At 34.7% G+C, this 22,092-nt stretch overlaps 2 protein-coding genes across 2 annotated transcripts; both read right to left on the reverse strand.

Moving 5' to 3' along the window:
* Positions 1 to 9,009: 9,009 nt before the first annotated feature.
* Positions 9,010 to 10,386, reverse strand: LOC148167654 (uncharacterized). Its single transcript, XM_088046926.1, has 5 exons — positions 10,206 to 10,386; positions 9,851 to 10,171; positions 9,613 to 9,800; positions 9,409 to 9,552; positions 9,010 to 9,243 (listed from the first exon to the last, which is right to left on the reverse strand). The coding sequence occupies exons 1-5, from the start codon at positions 10,384 to 10,386 to the stop codon at positions 9,010 to 9,012; spliced, it is 1,068 nt and encodes a 355-aa protein (XP_087903052.1).
* A 10,162-nt stretch (positions 10,387 to 20,548) lies between these two features.
* Positions 20,549 to 21,821, reverse strand: LOC148167655 (uncharacterized). Its single transcript, XM_088046927.1, has 3 exons — positions 21,752 to 21,821; positions 21,645 to 21,685; positions 20,549 to 21,580 (listed from the first exon to the last, which is right to left on the reverse strand). Exons 1-3 carry the CDS (start codon positions 21,819 to 21,821, stop codon positions 20,549 to 20,551), a joined length of 1,143 nt encoding a protein of 380 aa, XP_087903053.1.
* Positions 21,822 to 22,092: the final 271 nt, after the last annotated feature.

A 22,092-nucleotide genomic window follows, 5' to 3' on the forward strand; every position in this document is an offset into this window, starting at 1 on the left:
CACAAAAATTATTGAGATCTTTCAACGACGACCTAAGTTCTGACGTTGAACAAGAATTACTCAATTTCAAATAAATCATTTGCAGTACTGCATCATAAATAATAAAGTTTTTATATATTTCAAATTTCTTTCCATCTTTATTTATTTTAGTAAACTCTTTATCTATTTTAGTAAATTGTTCATAGTCGACTATTTTAAGTTCAATTGCATTTTTTGGTTTTTTCAGTAATTCAACGATCCAAGGTTGATCAGTCCTTTTCTCGTCACCCGAAATATTGTTATTACCGTTTTTTGACGTATTATTATTTTCTTTAATTTTCCTAGAACGACTTCTAGTAATTACATGTATTGTTTCGTCTTTGTTTTTTACCATCTAGCGTAAATCTGATACTGGAATTTCAATACGAGATAAAGCATCAGCTGTTACATTAGTTTTTCCTTTTATGTACTGAATTGTAAAGTCATATTCCTCTAATACAAGTCTAAATTTCGTTAAACGACTTGACGGATTTGTCATGCCAAATAAATAAATTAAAGGACGGTGATCTGTTTGAATGATAAATTTTCGCCCGTACAGATAGGGTCTGAAATGTTTAACACCCCAAACTATTCCTAATAACTCTTTTTCTATAATACAATAGTTGATTTCAGCTTTGTTTAAAGTGCGAGATGCATATGCTATAGGTTTATCATCATTATTACACAAAACAGCTCCGATTGCTTTTCCTGAAGCGTCAGTTTTCAAAATAAAAGTGTTAGTTTCAGAAAAATCTGGTTGTTTTAAAATCGGTGGGTTCGATAAATGTGATTTTAGATCTTCAAATGCTTTTTGACATTCTAGTGTCCAGTTAAATAGATATTTTTTCTAGTTAATTGATTCAAAGGATTAGCAATATGTGCAAAATTTTTGATAAATGAACGATAGTAGTTGGCAAATGCCACAAATCTTTTTACAGATTGTGCATCATTTGGTACTGGAAATTGTTGAATAGCACGCGTTTTTTCTGGATCGGGAAGAACTCCTTCTCCTGCTACTATCAAATGTCCTAAATATAAGATTTCTTTTCTTAAAAAGTTACATTTACTGGGATTTAGTTTTAATTGAACTCTACGTAATCTTTCAAATACTTTTATTAAATTTCGATTGTGATTAATTAAATTATTTCCAAATACGATCAAGTCATCTAAATAGACAAAACAACTTTCATTATTTAATCCCGACATTGCTATTGTCATAGCTCTTGAAAAAGCACTGGGACTGACTTTTAATCCCATTGGGAGTCTAGTCATTTGAAATTGACCTTGATTTGTCGTAAAAGCTGTGAATGGTCTACTATTTGGATCTAAATCTATTTGGTAATATCCTTGAGATAAATCTAGATGTGAGAAATACATTGTCCCCGATAATGAATCTAATATTTCCTGAATGTTTGGCAAAGGAAATTTGTCATCTTTAATTTTTTGATTTAGCAACCTATAGTCAATTACAACTCTCCACTTCCGAACACCGTCTTTGTCTGGTTTCTTCGGAACTATTAACAATGATGCTGACCATGCTGACTGAGCTGGTTCTATGATCTTATTTTTCAGCATTTTTTGAATTTCGTTTTGAATTTCTTTTTTCTGTGCTTCTGGTAAGCGATATGGTTTTGTATATGAAGGTGTAACGTTATCTTCCAGCTGGATTGTATGTTTATAAACATTAGTGACCGTCAAAGGGTCATCGCTCAAATGAAACACATCAGCATATTTAGCACAAATGTGTTCCATTGACACAATTTCTTCTTCATTTAACCCGTCAAAGTTTATTAATTTAAGCACTTCTTCAACTCTATTAACTGATGATGTATTTGAACCTCTAAAAGAAATGATTTGATAATTATTTGCATTTGAAAGTTTTGGTTCAAAATTTCTAAGTTTTACGTTTCGATCTAAAGTATTTAAAAATTGAACTGGAATTAAATTATTTGAATTAGAACGAGTAAGACTTCCTGCAATGAAAACTCCATTTTGTAATTCTTCTGGTAAAATTACGTAGTCATTTGGTTTACTTACACTGAAATATTTAATTACTTCACACCGTGGAGGTAAAGTTATACTTTTATCAAATTTTGATTTCATAGGCAAGGTAATGCGAGTATTATCAATTAAAATTGAAAGCGAAAAATTTTCATAATCAATGAAAGCTAAATATTCTTCGAAAAAATCTGCACCTAATATTCCATTTATTTCATCGTCAAAAGAGTTTATTATTACAAAGTTATGAGAAAAATTTAATGTGTCAACATTTAAAGAAATATCTGCTGATCCATGTGATTCGGTCGCATCTGAGATACCATTTATTTTAATCTTATTGGAATAATCTATGTTTTGTAAAGCTGTATTTATACTGTTTAAAAATATTGCCGAAATTGATGCTCCAGTATCTAATAATAATCGAATATTTTTGTTGCCATATCTTAATTCAATATATTTAATTTAGACTGTCTATATTAAAAATAGAAAATTTTGAATTTGTTACATTTTTATTTTTATTGTGAGACTCGAAAAAACTGTTGTCTCATAGGATTGTTTGACGTTGCTCCTTGAGATTGATTCTGTTGCGGTTGTTCAACTGCCGTATTTATTCTTTGCTGTCTTTGTTGTGAGTTAAAATTTTGATTTGGTTTAAAATTTGAATTGTGATTGTTAAAATGATTTCCTCTACAAGATCCCCGCTTACTCTCATTTTTTAAATTTTGACGAAAATTATTATTTGGATTGTTATTTCTTGTGTTGTAATGAAACCAATTGTGCTGACAGGGTCTACTACTATTACTGTGGTTATGACCTCTGTTTGCACTGCGATTAAAGTGTGAATTTCTTTGATTATTATTGTAAGAATTTTTCGCGTGAAATAAATTTTGATCTTGTACATTTTCTTCCTTTGCTCCAACAATTGCTTCCGCTAAGGATTTATACTGCCTAGATTTAATAATAGTTCTAAGCTCACCATTACGAATTCCCCTTGTAAAAACGTCAATCGCAATTTTCTCATTCTCACTACGAAATACATCCATATTCTCCGGTTTATCCCTACATTGAGACAAAGTCAAATCAGCCATCAAAGACTCTATAGATCTTCCATACTCCTCGATGGATTTTCCACTTTGTTTTGAATTTTGAAGTTGCGCTGCTAAAGCCGCGGACGAATGTTTAGGTAAAAATTTAATTTTTAAATCTTTGATTAAAGTTTTGGTGTCATTATAAGTTTGGGCTAGACGAATTTTATGATGACGCGAGATGCAAGCTTTTAGTACATAATTAATCAATGCCGGTTTAGCTTCTGCATTTAATGTAGGCTCATACAATTCGATTCCTTCGATTAAATTATGTACTGAGTTTTCGTCATCAGTAACTTTTCCAAGCAAATTTGCTGCAATTTTGAAATCAAAATCCTTTCCCATATTGGTAAGTGTATTGTTGACCAAAATAACCCCTATAGCCTCTAAACGCGATTTTACGATACTTTCGGATTCTCTTAATGAATTCTTAATTAAAACTAAATATTTTTCTAACTTTTCTACTTGTTCTTTCTTTATCTTTCCGCTCTCTACGCTTTTCTTTAATTCGTTACAAAATTTATCATAATATTTTTTCAATGTCTCTAAATCTACCCACTTACGTTTATTATAACTTCCTTATCACTTCTTCTCTGAAGATTGTCTTTCGTTAAATTTTCTCTAAAGTTCTGTACCTTGTTGTAGAGATCCAACAACGTTTCCTCTTCGGTCATTGCATATTTTTCAACACTTTGAACCCTTTTGTTACTCTAAAAACCTCACTGCACACACTTCACTTCAAGATTTCTTCTTCCTTTGGCCGTTGATCCTCTCCTAAGCGTCTTGAATACCATCGTCCCTTGATCCGTTGATCCGCTGATCCGTCGTTCTTCTCAGTGCCGCCCTTTCCATTGTTAGTCGGATTCTCTTGCTCTCTGACCTCTTCCAGTTTTTCACCAGATACCACAGCCCACAAACTAGTACCAAGCAGAACAGCCCGACCATCATCCATTCGCTTCTGTTTAGTGATGAACTTTGGGAGGCATCAAGACATGACAAAGTTGACCAATCACAAGGCCGCGTGAGATTGTCTGGAGGATACACTCGCTTGTTGCTAAGAAACCAGTTTAAGTTTTCTCCTTTGAATTTTCTATAAACAATCTGGTCCACTATAAATTTCATTGACGTTTGAATGACAGGCTTCAATAAATCTATCTCATATTGAACTTAGTGTGCAGAAACGGCTCAGCGTACTTTAGGAATTGACTAGAGGGTTGAAGACTACTGGTTGACGAGCGTTGAATGACAAGAGACACGACGTGAGGACAACTGACACAGTGAAAAGGCAAGTGGAGTGTGAAACGGGGTTTCATTTGGTTTCCCTGGCTTGCTAGTTTCCTAGGTGGTCTTTGGTGTTAACAAATATCCTTAAACGGTTTAGGAGGACTCGGCGGCAGAATGCCTCGAAATGCGTCTTATTTTTGAAGAGTGCTATCAAAATTCGACGTTAGCAGCAAGAACGTACCGAGGACGTTTTCCAAGTCGTGATCATTATCCGGACAACAAAACAATTTTTCGTGTTATTTCTCGGTCTGGACACACTGATCAGTTACTAACAGATCGGAGCGAAGTTGGTGGAGCACTAAGACAGGCCAGAACTGTTGAAAATAAAGAAGCCGTTTTGGAAGCGGTTGATATACACTCCTCGTAAAATATCCGAACTGTAGCACACCAGTTAGACATCGAAAGATCTTCTGTACAAAAAATTCTCGCGACAGATCACCGGCACCCGTACCACTAAACCAGGTTTCAACGTTTAGGGCCAGTTTCATAATCGGACCTTAAAAGCGCCTTTAACAAAAGGCACCTTTACGCTAACAGCTCCTTTAAAGCGGTCCGCTGTTTCATAAACAGTGACAGACGAATTTTTAACTAAAAGCGCTTTTAGGGGAAATCACATTCTAAACTTCACTAAAAATAGGGAGTTTCGTGTTAATGTTCGTATAATCAACCGGGAACTTTGAAAATTCTGTTTGAGTATGGATAGTAGTAAGTGAATTTTTTTTACATAGCTACTAAGTACATGTTTGAACATGTATGTAGTGTTGGAATAATAAATTTATGGTGCCTGTTTTTAATTTTTGGTACTTCAACATTTGGAGCAAAAATGCAAGGGATATTTTTAGGTATTTGAGGCTAGTTTTAGTATTCCGATTATCTTATAAATAGCAAGACGAACAAATTTCATACTTTTCACAATGATTTTCGTTATGTGAGACCAAAATTTTATGAAAATGTCTCATCGTTGATCGGATCTTTTAGATTTGTTCGATGGTCAGCCAATGAAGACAAAAAGTTGAAGGAAACTGCATTTTCTATTTAATACATTTTTAGACAAGTTTAATGAAGTGTGCCAACCGGTTGGTTCTAGAAATTATAAATATTAAATGTTTAATTTGTATTAACAAAAAAGTCAGTTTTACGTAGATGTATCAAAGAATTAGTAGATCCGAACGCACAAATGTGAGCAGTTTTTGAGGTTAGAATTGCTTTAAAGGCGCCTTTTAGCAGTTAAATGGTCGATGTCGGTCCTTTAAGTTAAAGGAGGATTTAAAGGAACATTTAAGATTATGAAACAAAATTTTTGAGTTAAAAGTCCCTTTAAGCTAAAGGAGCTTTTAAATTAGATTATGAAACTGGCCGTTACTCCCTGAGGATTATCCGCTCAGATAGATTTTTGCGACTTCTTCCTCTGAGGTCACTTCAAAAGGGTTATTTATGTGGTGCCGATAAATACTGAAGCGGAGCTCAGACAACGCATTCAGGAAACTGTGGATGGCATCACGTATGACATGATTCAAAATGCATGTCAAAGTTTGGTTAGAAGAGCTCATCTGTGAGACCAAAATAATGGTGGTTTGTTCAAGCATTTGATTTAACTATTACACCATGTGCCTTGTTCTGTTTCTTGTTGTAATAAAAGGCTTCTTTTAGAACCGCCATTGTGTGATTTTCATCTGTCAAACTGACACTAGATGTCAGTTATAAAAATGTAGTGGACCAAATCAATTTTCGTTTTTAGGATTTAATTACGAAACCTAGCAACATTAATATTATTTGTGCTTGAGCGTCTGGGATTGGTCATTTTCGTTAAGCAATTTCTCAATTTTAATGCACATCAGGACAAAAACAAAATTGCATTTTTGGCGTCCTGATTGCTGTCGGCATCCGTCCTTTTTCGGCTAGGCGTGAGTTCCGGGACACCTGTATATTTTACAGCAACTATTTATACAAACATTGAGTGGTATCAGCAGATTCACCTGCAATAATCATTACCATATATGGAAGTATTTCGCTAAAGGTAATGAGTATTGAACTCATTACTTAATTGCATTTTCAGCAATTTTATCATTACAATTTAATTTTAAATAAAGATTTTGAATAAAGATAAACATTTTTAAATTTAAGCCCTCTTTCACTATAAATTAAAGAAAGCAATGCGTTCGTTGCGTGACGCAATCTCAGGCCTAGCGCGCGTTTTGGGTATCGGCTCGGCCAACCCTGACGGGAGGCGGGGGTTCAAGAACAAAAAAAAAAACAGATGGGCGCCACGGGTTTTCGGTACCAAAACTCAGCGCCACTAGGCTCGTTAAGAACCCGAAAACTTACCTTGTTAGTGTATAGGGGGTTGAGAGAAGGGACAACAGTAATGCCAGAATTTTAACAAAAATCTATATAATATCTAACGAAGTTAAAATGACAAAAAAAAAACAAATATGAATAGTTACAGCAATAAACAAGATACTCTAGAAACAAGCAATTATCAACAAAAATATAAAATATTCAAATCCACGCAGTTCGACCGGTTAGCGCTACATGACCAATTCCGCTCTTTGATTGTTCGGCGCAATCACCCACCGTCTAGGCGCACTTCGCGAAAATCGCAGCTGCAAATTTCGGCCTCCGCTCGCGCCCGCGACAAACAAGTGACAAACCGGCAATCAATCGATCTTAACTAACCCAAACCTGAATATTTGTAAGGTATTACAGTCTGAAGGACTTAAAACAAAGAAAAATTGAACCTAATGTCTGAAGGACTTAACACAAAAAAAAAGGTTGAAACTAACGCGTCTGAAGGACGTAACCAAATGGGATGGTACAAAAATTGGCCTTATCTCAGTTAATCTCGCTGGGACGTCTTCTGGCGGATGCGTCCGGCTGGTTGGTTCTACTCCTTGCCCTTCTGCAGTGACAGAACCTACGGACCACTCCTGGAATCGGTGGAGCCGAGATGGAAAATATTCGCCGATGTTGCCAAGATAAAACGGAGACGAGAGATACGAGAAAGAGACGAGGGTGAGAGAGGCCTGTAATTACAGAACTTACTTCTGGGTCCAAAAAAACGACTATAATCCCATCACCGATTAGAATACGTGGACACGAAGGAAAAACTAAAACCGGCACAAAAATATAGAATTACGAAGAGTTTTAGGTGGACGATCACAGAGTGCTTACAATGGGGATGATTTTTACCTTTGGATGGTGGGCGGCCTCAAAGATTTACAGCTTTGGGGTGGTTCCGGAACACTCAAAATCCGACCGAAGTCGAGGGCACTTCACTGGCCCAAACTAGGGTATTAGGGTGTTACATCCGACCTAGCGTCGTTTGCTATAAAAGGTCTTTACCAATGTATTGTATTCCCAGTGGAATAAGGTTATATGCCCTCCATAAACCTATTTAACTCCGTTTAAGAGGTAGCCACCCACCATAATTTGTACCATTGTTAAAATGATGGGGACGCTTGTAAATCAAAGGCCTGCTGTAATCCGGGGAAACAGCCAAATGTAAACTAGATAGCCAAGCAAAAATTTTTAATTTATGATGGAGGTAGTTTGGATAATTTCGCCTATTGAAAGAGGAATGACTTCACAACAATAGCGTAAGCAATATAACCTTAAGAAACTGGGAATTCTATACAATTTCCACTTTTGAGGCTTTTTCACAGCGTTTTCCCGGATACGTTCCTGTCAGTACGACCACCAAAACGGAAAAGAATGAAGACCAAGGTGAAACCTCCCACTCACGATACTCCAGAAAAAGTATAGACGTAGGTTACAAAAACTTTCCACCTTCGCGCCGTTGGATGCGCGTTATATTTGCCTAAAAATTTCCCTTCTGTTCTTCCTTCTAAATTTGACTGTTACAACATCCACTGAGCCCACAAAAAATTGCTCCAAATGAAGTTGGTTGTAGTTTGGATATGAATTTTCGGTTTTTCAAAAAAATCTAAATTAACTATGGGTAGAGTCTCTTCTTGTTGTGTGCACTGCATTCTAACATAAACTGATGATGGAAATAAAAAGAATTGTTTATAACCTTTTATCACCGTCATCACTGTCCACTGTCAAAAAACATCAAACATACTTTACAACAATCAAGTAAACTGCATGATTCTAATGATGATGTTGATGATGCATCATTTTTGATTAATTTTTCGAGTATACATGTACAAGTATCAGGTCCACATGTGGCGTTTGGATTCGACCGTGGACATGTCACATAATGAAGTCCATATTTATCATTGTATATTTTTTCTGGTTTGTTGGTATGTGCTTCATGCATTTTGGACCAATATCTAAAGAAAATCTACAACATCACCTGAAATAGATCTGATAGAGAGAGGTTGATTAATAAAAGGTTAAAAACTCTAGCACTTATTTATTTTTTTCACCCACTGGTGCAAAATTACACAGTTTACATGAAGTTTTTTTGATTAAAGTGATTAAAGCATTTTGGGCGTTGTTTTTAAACTTGGTTTCCAGGACCTTTATAAATCCATGTAGTTGTTGGTCGAACAAAGATTCACACAACCTCACCACATCAATGTTCTGATCGATGTGTGTGTCAGTATATAAAAGTTTGCAATTACTTTCATTAATTTTTTTTAACATGAATTCATAATGAAAATCATAGACACATGGAAATATCTACAATAGAAATACCAATGTACAATGGTTTATTGAATATGAGTTCAGTTTTTGCAAGCTGGACCGCGATAAGATTTTCACTAAAAATTGTACGAATTTGAAATCTGGTTCTGGATATTAAATTTTTTGCTCCGTATCTCTCTTCCCACTGGTATACCAATTGTACAATTCGATGTTTTCGTATTTTTAGCTGGTGCACGTAATTTTTTGCTAACTTCAATATACGGTTTTAACTATGGGGCTTGCTTGAAACTTAAAATTTTATGAATCTTTTTAACAACTACACCGTTATGTATCGCTTGTTTTAAATTTTGATAATGAAGGATATAATTACTTTTTTATGTAGGGTGGTTATTAATTTAGAGATTTTTGAATTTGCTGGTTTTCGGTGTTCAGCACAAAAAGGTAAGTCTTTGTGCCGATCATGTATATGTGGCGGGTATTCAAGATCGACTTCTAAAATGTAACCTCTGTTGGATTTGTTGGAAATATTTGTAACATCAAAATCAGTAACATTATGTACCTATTTAAATTCTCTATAGGGTAAATATTGCTGCATGGCCCAACCATAAAAATTATAGACATCCAAATACATTAGATATTTGTTTGGTTTGATAGCATTATAATCGGCACCCAAATATTTATTATTTGCTTCTGAGTATCGATTGCAACATTGACTTATACCACCGCGAATACCTCTTTCGACAAATAATAACATATCAATATCTTTAAGAATTTCGAGTTTACCTCCAGTGTATTTTAACATACAGTCTTATGTATAAGCGGGTAAAGTGTTGTACCATGCGGGGTCCAAACCATACGTTTTATGCATCGCGCGAGGGAATTTTTCAAAAACATCGGCCAATAGCAAATTTTAATTTTCATATACAAATCTAAGTATTCGCCCAAGTTGTTAATTTTGAATTTGGTCCAAACGTTTTGACCATATTGATAATTTTCTTCGGAAATGTGCGAATTATTTAGTTTACTATACAATTTTTCGTTCGGTGGTAAACATGTTTCTGCTAATTTTTCAATTGAGTCGAGGTAGTCGTATGGAAATACACCTTTACGTGCGAGTAATTTGAAGGAATCCTCATCTAAGTCTATAAATTCGCGTTTTAAATGTTGTAATTTATCTGCTTCTAAAGTAGATACCAATTCATCTAAGGATGCATTCATAAATCAGAGAATCAATGAACCTAAATTTTATATCAGTATTTTCATCTTTCAGCGTGAATGCGATGTACTTTTCTAGATTGATTGGCAAAAGTGTGATTTTTCCTAATTTTGAAATATCTTCAAGGAGGAAATGACTATCATATCCCGATAAATTGTGGAAAACAATGGGAATCATAAATCGCTTTTATCATTTAAATTACATATTGAATGAGCAAATCTTCTAAATATCGATGTAAAATGATCATGATCTCTTACAATGTTTTTTGTTGTCTATCTTGTTCGGTAAAACATTTCCACATATGTGACATAAAACAGCTGATTTAACCCTTGGACTTTGGACCCATAGGTTTAGCTTTGATAATTTTTTCAGAGACATTTCTTGCAATTTGTTTAAGCTTATTTGTAAACTACACAGCAACATTCCACGATAGAAATCATAAAAGGACAGATTATCATCAGTTACATTTCAGGAATAGCTCATCACTGCACGCTTTATGTTGTTGATTCTTGAAGGTTTTGGATGTATTTTTACAATTTTTTTCGATAGGTAAAAGCACAGACTCAAAATCGCACTATAAAATAAAAGGCAGTGTCTGCTGATTGATATAATTTGGAAATTCTACATAATCATATTTTGGAAATGAAATTTTCCTAAAATTTAATTTTTCACATTGCTCCGAATGTAGAAGTATCCTCCTTCTTGAAATATTTAAGGCAACGCTTACCTAAATAGACTTTATGATTATGTTTGTTAAGTTGACTAGAAACAAGTCGAGACAAGCTTTTAATCCAACAATAGTGATACTTTATTTCGGTATTATCCACATCGTCATTATATGGAGCCTCATAATCGTTTAATTCTGGAAAATAAACGTTTTGGACTTTTTTTTTTAGATGTTTTTCTAATTTTTTTGATTTAGTTTGATTTAATTCCAAAACGTACACGTTAATTGAAATATTATTTAATTTTTCAAATGTGGAAATTTGATTAATATTGACAGGAAATTGTATCCCCTTCATATTTAATTTTGATGACCAATGGGGATACGATTTAATTCTATCAGAATGACTATTAGCGGGAAATAAGGCCGAAATGATGCTTCAAGAAAAGCACTCGTTATCATAATTTTTGACTTTAACACAGGCATCTTTATTAGCAATTTGTTGTGGAAGTCTTATGAAAGATGAACCTTTCCCAATTTGACATCTATTTATATTGATTTCCAACGAAATAATTTTATGAAATGCCCAGCCCGAATCGCGAAGTTGCGAGTTTTCCAGTTTACTTAAAATTTTGTCATTTATATAATTTTGAAACCAATCTTTAATATTTCGCCCTTGATCCAACAGTCCATTCCTGGTGTTAAACGATTTTTCTTCAATAATTTCACTTCCATCGTTCAGATTATTTTTAATAAATTCACCATGAAAACATCCGTTCATTTTAAACAAAGTAATTTTTTGAAGCAATTTTTTAATGCGAAAATTAAAGCAGGACTATGCATCATTTAAAAACTGAACAATATCAATGTGACTTAAATTAAAAATTATACCAGTTCGAACGCGTCTTAAAAGCAGTTTTCAATTCTTCCCACTGAACCCTCATTTGATAATTTATCTTCAATCCTTGACCACTGATACCATTATTTGCACACAAACGTTTAAGTATGACGTGAAAATGTTTTAATTTTATTAAATTAGAATTAAGCTTGAGTCAAGCACCAACACCCAATTTCAGGCTTTTAAAAGGTTTTGAATAAAGCTTAAAACAACTTTGTTAGCGCTTATGGTGGCTAACGTTTGTATATGAAGGTGCGGATCTTGGGGTGCAAATTAAAGCTTTGAGATTTGCTAAGAGACTATATTTACCAAAACTATTTACAAGTAAAGTAACCTACGGGTACTGGGGTAGTTTTCTCCCACTCTGCGCCGACTACAATTTAGTCATTGGTGCGCTGGGACGCAACATAATCACTGCCCTTGACACGATGTAGGTGTCAACAAGATGCAATAATTAAACTGAATGACACAAAATACATAAGATACATAAATTCATTATAAGTAGCATGCACTATACTAGGTATAACAGTACACAAGAAGATTGTAATAAAACCAATTAAATCTTAAATCTTAAATCTTAAATCTAATTAATTAAATGTTAAGTTTGTGACACAAAGCATGTGCTGACACACATATAAAATCAAAACACAACTTAAAATTAAATTCAAGAACACAATCACTGTTTAAAGACAGTCCCTTTAAATCACTCCGACACTGGAAGCGCGCACACCTTGGATATTTCTCTTTTATAAAGACCACCTGGGGTCTTCACCGTGACCACTCGAACTACGCCGTCCGCTCCGGGATGTACTTGGTGAATTCTGCCGAGAGGCCAGCTGAGCGGCGAGATATTATCTTCCACTAACAAAACCATGGTGCCTTCCTTCAATGACTCCTTGTTTTTCTCCCATTTTCCGCGAGTCTGCAGTTGACATAGGAACTCCTTTCTCCATCGAACCCAGAAATGCTGTCGCATTCGCTCAGTCCGTTGCCATCTGGACAGCCTGTTTATTTGGATGGCGCTCAGGTCGTGTTTAGGTGGTGCCGTCAACGGTTCCCCGATGAGAAGGTGTGCGGGAGTTAGGGCAGATAAGTCGTTGGGATCGTTGGATAACAGGATAAGGGTTCGAGAGTTGAGACAGACTTCCATACGAGTTAATAAGGTATACATTTCTTCATAAGTTAATCGGGTCTCGCCAATCACCCTCTTTAAATGCGTCTTTACTGACTTAGCGCCTGCTTCCATTAACCCTGCAAAATTTGGCGAAAATATCCAACTGATACCATCGTTGGCCAATGGGGCAACTACTTTGTCAGTAAACTCTTTGCCTTTAAAAAATTGAGTTAACTCTTTCAACTCCTTATTGGCACCAATGAAATTTTTAGCGTTGTCTGATCTAAGCAATTTTACGTAACCGCTCCGCGATATCATCCGTTTTATTGCATTGAGGAATGATTCGGTCGTAAAGTCATTTACAAGTTCTATGTGTAATGCCTTTGAACTTAAGCATACAAATACGCAAATATTAGCCTTGGTAAATCTTTTTGATCGTTTATTTCCTTCCTTTATATAAACTGGACCCGCGTAATCAACTCCCGTCTTTAGAAAAGGTCGAGCAGGTTCTAATCTATCTGCTGGTAAATCGCCCATTTTTTGCTGCCAAATAATTGGCCTTGTCTTAAAACATGGAACACATTTATACAAAACTTGCCGAACTTTACTCCGACCTGCTAATGGCCAATAAAATTGACGAATTGCCGCTACGGTACCTTGCGTACCTGCATGTAAGTGCTTGATATGAAAGTATTTTATAATCAATTCGGTCACACGTGGTGATTTTTGGGAATCACGATCGGGTGTTTTTGATCACGGGGACAGTTGGCGTGTCGCAATCTGCCTCCAACTCGTATCACGTCATGTTCGTCGAGAAAAGGACTAAGGTTAATTAATCGGCTTGATTTTGGAACCTCTTGCCCGGATTTTAATTCTGAATATCCTGCGCAAAACTTTCTTGTTGACTTAAACTTATTATAGTAATTCTGGCACAATTTAATTCGTCACAAGTTAAAGTACCACTCTCTCTTTGGTTTGAGTTTTTGAAGTTGTGAATAAATCTCCGAATGTACGCGGTGACTCTAATTAATTTGGAAAAACTGCTGTATTTTGTTAACAGCTCACTCTTTGGAATAATTGTAACCAGTGAAATAACCTTTGATTTCTTTATTTCGGGTAAATTCTGCATATCAACATCTAGATCAAGAATCGACATTGGTGAATTTGAAGTTTTTGGGCATTTTAGCCACTCTGGCCCATGCCACCATAATGAGTTGTTAAATAGATTTGCTGGTGATGTTCCTCGCGATAATATGTCGGCTGGGTTGCCTGCACTTGAGACATGATACCAATTTTTGATGTCCGTATTCGATTGAATTTCGGATACCCGATTTGCGACAAACTGTTTACATGTTTTACTGATTATGGCCAACTAGCATTTATAATTTTTGAAGCGTCAATTTATACATTTTCTCGAGTTTTAGTTTTTCAAACATAGTTTTTCAGATGTAAAAACCCCAATAACGTTCTTTGGTTTCGTAAAAATCTTTGATCAAAATTAAGGATTTAATTTTGTTTCGGTAAACTGGGTGTAAAGTCCGTTTTTTTTATTAAAAAAACCACCAACACCGCACTCTCCCACCACTTTACAACCGGCAACGTCGTCGATGGTGACATTTTGGTGATAAAATCAAATAGGTTAGCTGCCTAATTGACAATTTGATTACGCAAAACGGCCTTCCTGGCTGTGCCGAGTCTATTAAATCCTGATTTGCAATCCAACAGGCTGTAAAAGAAACACGTTTTTAACGGAAACACTGCCTAATTTTCAGAAATGTCAAAAAATTGACAAATGTTTTCTCACCAAAAATCTCCCTAGGCAACGTTGTCGGGTGTAATGCAGGGGAAAATTGCGGTTTTTTTTAAACGGACTTTATAATTTTTTTAATTATTTGTCTCTAGCTATAAAATATAGTTTTTTTTTTAACTTTGCCATAAAAATACATTTTCTGTCATTGTTTGGGACATAAGAAACTCAAATTTTCTTCAATTTTTTCACTAGTGATTAACTTATGTTTCTACTAACTAGCAAGTGAAAAAGTTACAAAACAATGAGAGCAAGTGATTTGACATGTCAAAATTGACAATTATATTTTTATTTAATTTAAGCGAAATTTGAAAAATTTTATACTGCACTTTTAAGCTAATCTAAATTTTATTCATTCGTCAACTCTATTATTACAAGTTAACATTAGATTAAAACAAAACTTAACTTCACACGTTGAGTAATCTACTATATTTTGCCTGTATGTCCTAAAACTTTATTTCCAAATATTTTTTCCCCAATTCCAGTAAATTTGAATTAACAAAAAGGCTGTAAATTATTGGGGATCAATTCTGGTCATCAGACAAGACCCACCACTTGAGGGTGATTATGTTTATAGGGTCTTGCGGTAAGTTTGGTGGAAACTGTTTAAAAAGTTAAAGTCATAAACGCTCCACCGTATTTATCCGTTTCTTTTACCATCACAGCACAGCAAAATAAGATCTAAATAATTTTAGAACAGGGTTTTTTGAAAAATTACCATTTTTTGACTACCCAGATGTGCTGGGACGGTCAAGAACGGACTTGTACAATTGCGTCCAAAAATAATGCACCATCCCATTGCTTATTTCCAAACAGCATCGGAAAACATTTTGAGGGCCTCGCCAGGGCAGGTATACAAGTCCGTTCTTGACCGTCCCAGCACATCTGGGTAGTCATAAAATGGTAATTCTTCAATGTTTGCAAAAACCCTGTTCTAAAATTATTTAGATCTTATTTTGCTGTGCTGTGATGGTAAAAGAAACGTATAAATACTGTGGTGCGTTTATGGCTGTAACTTTTTAAACAGTTTCCACCAAACTGACCGCAAGACCCTATAAACATAATCACCCTCAAGTGGTGGTCTTGTCCAGAATGACCAGAATTGATTCCCAATAAATTACAGCATTTTACTGGAGTTAGGGAAAAAATATTTGGAAATAAAGTTTCAGAACATGCAGACAAATATAGTAGATTACTTAACGTGTGAAGTTGAGTTTTGTTTTAATCTAATGTGGACTTGTAATAATAGAGTTGATGAATGATTAAAATTTATATTATCTTAAAAGTGCAGTATAAAGTTTTTCAAATTTTGTTTAAATTAAATAAAAATTTAATTGTCAATTTTGACATGTCAAATCACTTGCTCTCATTGTTTTGTAACTTTTTCATTTACTAGATAGTAGAAAACATAAGTTAATTAATTACTAGTAAGAAAAATAAAAAAAAATTAGTCTCTAACGGGTCGATTTCAAGTCACTGCGTTAACGCAAATTTGCAACCGTTGCCAAGGTATGAGCAATGTGATTGGCGTTGCTATGTTGCAAATGGGATTTGCAGTAACGCAAGTCACACTTGAAATCGAGCCCTTAGGTCTCAAGCAATGACAAATAATTAAAAAAATTATAAACCCGGTTTACAGAAATAAAATTAAATCTTTGATTTTGATCAAAGATTTTTACAAAACCATATAACGTTATTGGGGTTTTTACATCTGAAAAACTATGTTTGAAAAACTAAAACTCGAGAAAATGTATAAATTAATGCTTTAAAAATTATGAATGCTAGTTGGCCATAAGTAGTATCCAAGATGTAAACAGGTGGGCAAAATCAAGAAATTGCGAAACATCGCATTTACCAACACTAATATTGTTGCCAAATTTTTAACAGCACTAGAATTGTTAAATGTGCCTTTATACAATCTACTGCTAAAGTGATACTGTTACTCTTTACAATTTAGAATAAAATGAAATATTTAACATTATTTTAAAGTGACATAAGTAAATTGCAAGTATAATTAATTTCAATTAAATTATTGCGTTAAACCGGCCTATACTTAGTTACTTACTATTGATCAGAATTAAAAAGCGATTGTTCTAAAATTTACTTTTTTAGCAATGAAAGTGAATTGTATAAAGAAAAATGAACGTTAGAATAATCAATAATTTTAAGAAATAAATTAAAATTAAAAATTACATCTTTAATTAAAATTAATATTTAATTCCATCAAATGTCAGCAACCAAACTTAAATGCGAGATTAAATTAATTGCAATCAACTCATAGTAGGAACGGGGTCATTGATTAAGAATACAAACATTGATTCTAAATTTCTTTCAATATTCCTCAAACCATGTCGTTGTGTCGACTCAATCTGAATGAGTTGTCGAGTGAGTTGTAAATAAAATTTGGTTGTCTGATGCACCCCTGTACGAAAACTGACCGCTCAGATCTGAAGCAGACCAACCCAAAAGTTCTAGGGGTAAAATGTATTGTTGGGTGCATAATCTGTTCATACCATGGTGCATTATTTTTGGACGCAATTGTACCTGCCCCGGCGAGGCCCTCAAAATGTTTTCCGCTGCTATTTGGAAATAAGCAATGGGATGGTGCATTATTTTTGGACGCAATTGTACTATCATTCCGCCAAAATATCCTGTGTAAATCCAGATCTCGTTCATTAATTTTGATTTGTCGGTACATTTTAACGATGTCTGTACTAAAAATGTATTGGTAAAGTCTTGTTGTAGGCTAGGACTAATTAATAAGTTGTCATTAAGACTTTGACCGTTAGTAGTTTTCATGGATGCATCGAATACAACATTTTGCAATGCAACATTTTGTTAAATTTTAACCATATTTTCGCACAGATTGAAGTTACCTACGTCGGAAATTAACAATTTGAGCTTAGAACGAGAGTTTTGAAACGTTAGACATCGTTGTTAGCCCTCCAAAACGAATCTCTAGATCTTTAAAAAGTGAGGTTAGTTTGGACTCACGGTGATTAACTCTGCTGTCACAATGACAAATATTCAATTTCAAATGTACCGACATTCCGGCGGGAACTTTAAAATTAACCGTTTTTAATTTGATTTTTTTTAATAATGCTATAAAAGCATCGAATTTAAAAAAATACGGTCTGATTGAGAATCATTCAAAGAATAATTCACCGCTGACCAAATTCAATTTGGAAGTTCGAGAGAGCAGGAAAAAAATTAAATTCATTTTCCCATGTTATTTCCTTATGTTCACCAGTCGCTGGAACACCCGGTACCATTCTAGATAGGATGAAAATAACAAGTTCTATTAAAGACAACCTGGTAAAAAATTAAAGTTTTCCAGAAATCTTCATAATGATGACAATGATCACGAAGAAATTGCAGAGAAAGGGGAAGAAAATTAACTTTCAAATAAGCCATGATTTAAAATGTGTACGTGTTTTCTTAAGGGTCTACGCTACGCATATACCCGGTATATGGCTGACGATTTTTCGTTTTTGAAGCGCATTTTGGACTTTGAAAAATCGCTCGACCTCTGTATGTATGTGTCTCAGGTAGAGCTATGGAGGTGACATCTTCGAATTTTGAAAAAGTGAAAAATTTGACTTTAATTAATTAAAAACTGAAATTCCCATTTTTCGTTTTTAAGGAATATGAAGCAACCTACGAAGTTAAAAAAAATACCAACATGTGGAGAATTAAAACCTCTATGGAGGTGACATTTTTGTTTTTGTCATTATGCTATAATTTTGAAGTTATTAATAAAAAAACAAATCAAAAATAGGCAACCAATAGTACAACTAACGCAAATCATCTTATGCAAATCTCATGATTTACGACCGCTCACTAGGGGGTCACTGACGTTCCGCCCAATTGTAATAAACTGCTATCGGGTAAAAGCAGGTAAAGACCCAACTGGCCGCTCTCGGCAACAAACATCGAAGACACTTGTAGCAAGTGAATTGAGAAATAATATTTTTAAACTGTAATATAATTCACTGTTTTCCACACCACCCTTAGGGTACAGAGAGACGGCGCGTTTTTTTTTAAGTGCACTCCCCAATAGGCCTACTGCAATTTTTTATCATCGTCTATAAACAAACCGCAATTTTGAACTTTTAAACCCGTGATTTCCATAAATTTATTTGTGGCTTTTTCTTCATTATCAACACCGTATTGTAATGCATTCGGTAGTTTTTTTGACCTCAAACCAGAACCATATAACAATGACTTTACCGTGTTTGACGTGTCTGTTCCGTCTCTCATTTTACTAATTTTTCCGAAATTACTCGCTGTCAATCTAATTTCCCGTTCTTTGTTCCATTCATCGCTATGCCGCTGCTGAACTGTTTTTCTTTCAATATCTAAACCATTGGCCAATGACAGCTCATTTAAAAATATATTTTTTCTTGTTTCGTACTCCTCCAATAATATGTCCGGAACTACTTCGTTGGATTCTGAGTTTTTGTTACACGCACCATAATCCGAATCTGCACTTTGTAATCTAACATTAATTTTTCTACCATGCTTTTTCTTCTTTTGTTTTAATTTATGTACCCGAAATTTATTAACGTATATTCCCGGAGAATCAAATCCCGCATTGTTTTTTAAAAATTTATATACAAAAGTATGATCACTATTAAAATTCAATGCTGCCGCATAACATCTCCCTTGGTAAGACCCGGCAAGAGAAAAGTTAATTCGTTTCCCACCTACAAATTTATTAACGACAGAATTGAAACATTCCACTATGTTATTATCCACGTCGTAAAGTAAACTAACTGACAAATTCGCGACTCTATTTAATGCAGGTAAAAATATATCGTAGAGAGAACTATTTTTAAAATTATTATACTCAATCAAATTTGTGGTATTTCCAACTTGAAGGTCTGTTCTGGGAATTTTTGAAATTTCGCGCAATTTTGTACAATAATTTCTTAAAACATGATTTCTACACTCAATTTTTTGAATAAAATATGTTGGTCTATATGGTCTTGCTTTTTCTTATACACACTACTGTCTCCATCACCGATAATAAATTTAAATCTTAAATTATGCATCTGAACAGACTTTTTAAAAGCCTCTAAAATAACACCTGCCTCCATTGATGTGGATGATTTTTTCAAATTTGCAAAACATTTATGGCGGGGCACTGATTTCTTATCAGTCTTGAATCGTTTACAAAACTTGCATAATTTATTTTTAACAGCCACATATAAAATTTTTTTGGTTCTCGCACCGATTACACATCCAACTCCCGATAAAGCATTATAATTAGACTTATAAGAACGCTTGGACCATGCTCCATCAACAATTACAGTAATAAAAGGTACCCCATCAGCATCAATATCACCTAATTCCACCGCTAATTTACTTTCTTCTTGTCCAGCAGATAGCATTTCATCAATAGCCAATGTTTGCGTTTTTTCAAAAACTTTTCTTTTCGTGTTAACGTATTTTTTAGAACTCATTTGTGGAATATCTAAAGCGGCACCTACTAGAACCAGAAATTTCACGGGCTCAAAACGCAGAGAAACTCAAATCCTGATATTTAAACTCATCTTTGGTCCAACACGAATTTATTGTTCCAACCGCTGGGTTTCTTAGGAAATGTGCAGGTCAAGCGACCGTTTCCATAAAGTTTATGATTCCCTCATTACCAAATCCTCGGTAATCCCTTTTGGCAGCTGTCAATCAAAGGTGTTGTTAAAGTTGCATACTTTTCAAACAGAAATTTTCGGGCAGGCTCGTAGACCCTTAATATTGCCCCTTCTCACTACCACTACCAGTGACAAACCGGTGGTGAATTTTGCCGAGGTCGGTCATAAATAACAAGATTTACGAATAAGCTGACGCGGTGGTTTAGTCCTTTTGTGTAGTCCAATTAAGTCCTAAAATCACTATTTGGCCGCGGAAAGTATACAGACGAGTAGGTTCCAGTTTGATTTTACCATCCAATAAAAGTTCCAAGAATAATTCGGTTCCCAGCAAAATATCGATATTTCCCGAGATATTAAAATCTTCGTCAGCCAAATTCAAATTATCGGGAATCTTTAGATCATTGGTCGAAAATGACACTGACGGCAATAAATCAGTAATCTTATCTAATATTGAACATTTGATTTTCGCGTTATACTTCGTGACACGTGATTTTAAATGTAAATTTACGATCTCGGTGGTGAAACCCTCCTGGTTGCCAATACCTTTAATGACATGGCTCGCCTTTTCTGATTTTAACCCGAACTTACTGCACAACTTTCGAGAAATAAAATTTAGTGCACGACATTTCAAAAATTGACCATTTATATGTTGTACTAAAATCATTGCAGTTGACAGTAACATTTCTAAATAATTAAGACGATTTAGAGAGGAATGATGATTAGAACTTATGCTAGGCTGATTTATTTGAGTATTTTCTATTACTGGGTGTAATAAGGTATGGTGTTTTTGATTGCACACGCGACACACACCCTTTGACAAGCATTGCTCAGTAGTGTGGTTGTTTCGCAAACAGTTATTGCAGATTTTTAGCCCATTGATTTTTTCTATACGTTCAGCGACGCTTAGTCTTAAAAATTCGTTACATTGATTGATATAGTGGTTTAGTTTTTTGCAAAACAAGCATGTCAATCTTTTTCCCGTAGCAAGATGCACAAATGACGGGGTTTTAGTTTTGATGTTATATTTATTTGTATTTTGCATTGGCTGGGTTTTGTTATAATTGATTATTTCAACAAATTGGCAACGCGTATTCAAAAATTCAAGCAATTCTTCCGTAGATGGAAGTTCGTTTGTGAGTTTAGCATGCCATTCTTTGCCGCTGTGATAATCCAACTTATCGGTAATAATAGGAACTAAAATGGCATACCACTGTTCGATGGGGATTTTTAGTACCTTTAAAGCTTCTAAATTTACTTTGACGTTATCAATCAGTTGTCGTAGCCAGAAAAGTTCCGACAGTCCTCCAAGTCATCGCTTGCAGTTGCTTGCAATTCTTTCCTAGGTTTGTAAATTAATTGTAATTAAATTTATATCTTTGAAGCTTCAATAAGATTTTCTGCAAACGTGCCGGGGTTGAGCTGAGCGGTTTGTTTACGAGAGCCAGTAATGGTTTATGATCGGTTTCGACTGTCATCGACCGTGCGAAAACATAATCGTGAAATTTGGAAAGACCGAACTATCTCTTTTGTAATCTGCGCTTGATTCGTCTGACTATCCGTTAAAACTTTAGACGTGTACAATATTGGCTTGTTATCTTGCATTAAACATGCAAAAAGCTCATTTTAATTTGCATCCACGGAAACAGTAATTTGTTTTTCCGGATCAAAAAACTTTAGAACCGGACTCTATATGAGATCATTTTTTAGCTTTTTGAATGATTCGTCACGATGCTGCCTGCTCTCACG

This window comes from Gnatocerus cornutus, chromosome 10 (assembly GCF_029298725.1).
Source record: "Gnatocerus cornutus isolate USDA-ARS CGAHR chromosome 10, icGnaCorn1.1, whole genome shotgun sequence".
Classification (NCBI taxonomy): Eukaryota; Metazoa; Arthropoda; class Insecta; order Coleoptera; family Tenebrionidae; genus Gnatocerus; species Gnatocerus cornutus.

Excerpts from the sequence above, each read along its gene's own strand:
- LOC148167654 (XM_088046926.1), bottom strand. The coding sequence starts at position 10,386 with ATGATTCCCATTGTTTTCCACAATTTATCGGGATATGATAGTCATTTC. Across the intron at positions 9,801-9,850 it reads CCTCGCGCGATGCATAAAAC|ACTGTATGTTAAAATACACT; the intron begins GTATGGTTTGGA and ends CTTATACATAAG. Across the intron at positions 9,244-9,408 it reads GTGCTGAACACCGAAAACCA|TTAGCAAAAAATTACGTGCA; the intron begins GCAAATTCAAAA and ends CGTATATTGAAG.
- LOC148167655 (XM_088046927.1), bottom strand. The coding sequence starts at position 21,821 with ATGACAGTCGAAACCGATCATAAACCATTACTGGCTCTCGTAAACAAA. Across the intron at positions 21,686-21,751 it reads GCTCAGCTCAACCCCGGCAC|GAAAGAATTGCAAGCAACTG; the intron begins GTTTGCAGAAAA and ends TTACAAACCTAG. Across the intron at positions 21,581-21,644 it reads AAGCGATGACTTGGAGGACT|GTACTAAAAATCCCCATCGA; the intron begins GTCGGAACTTTT and ends GAAGCTTTAAAG.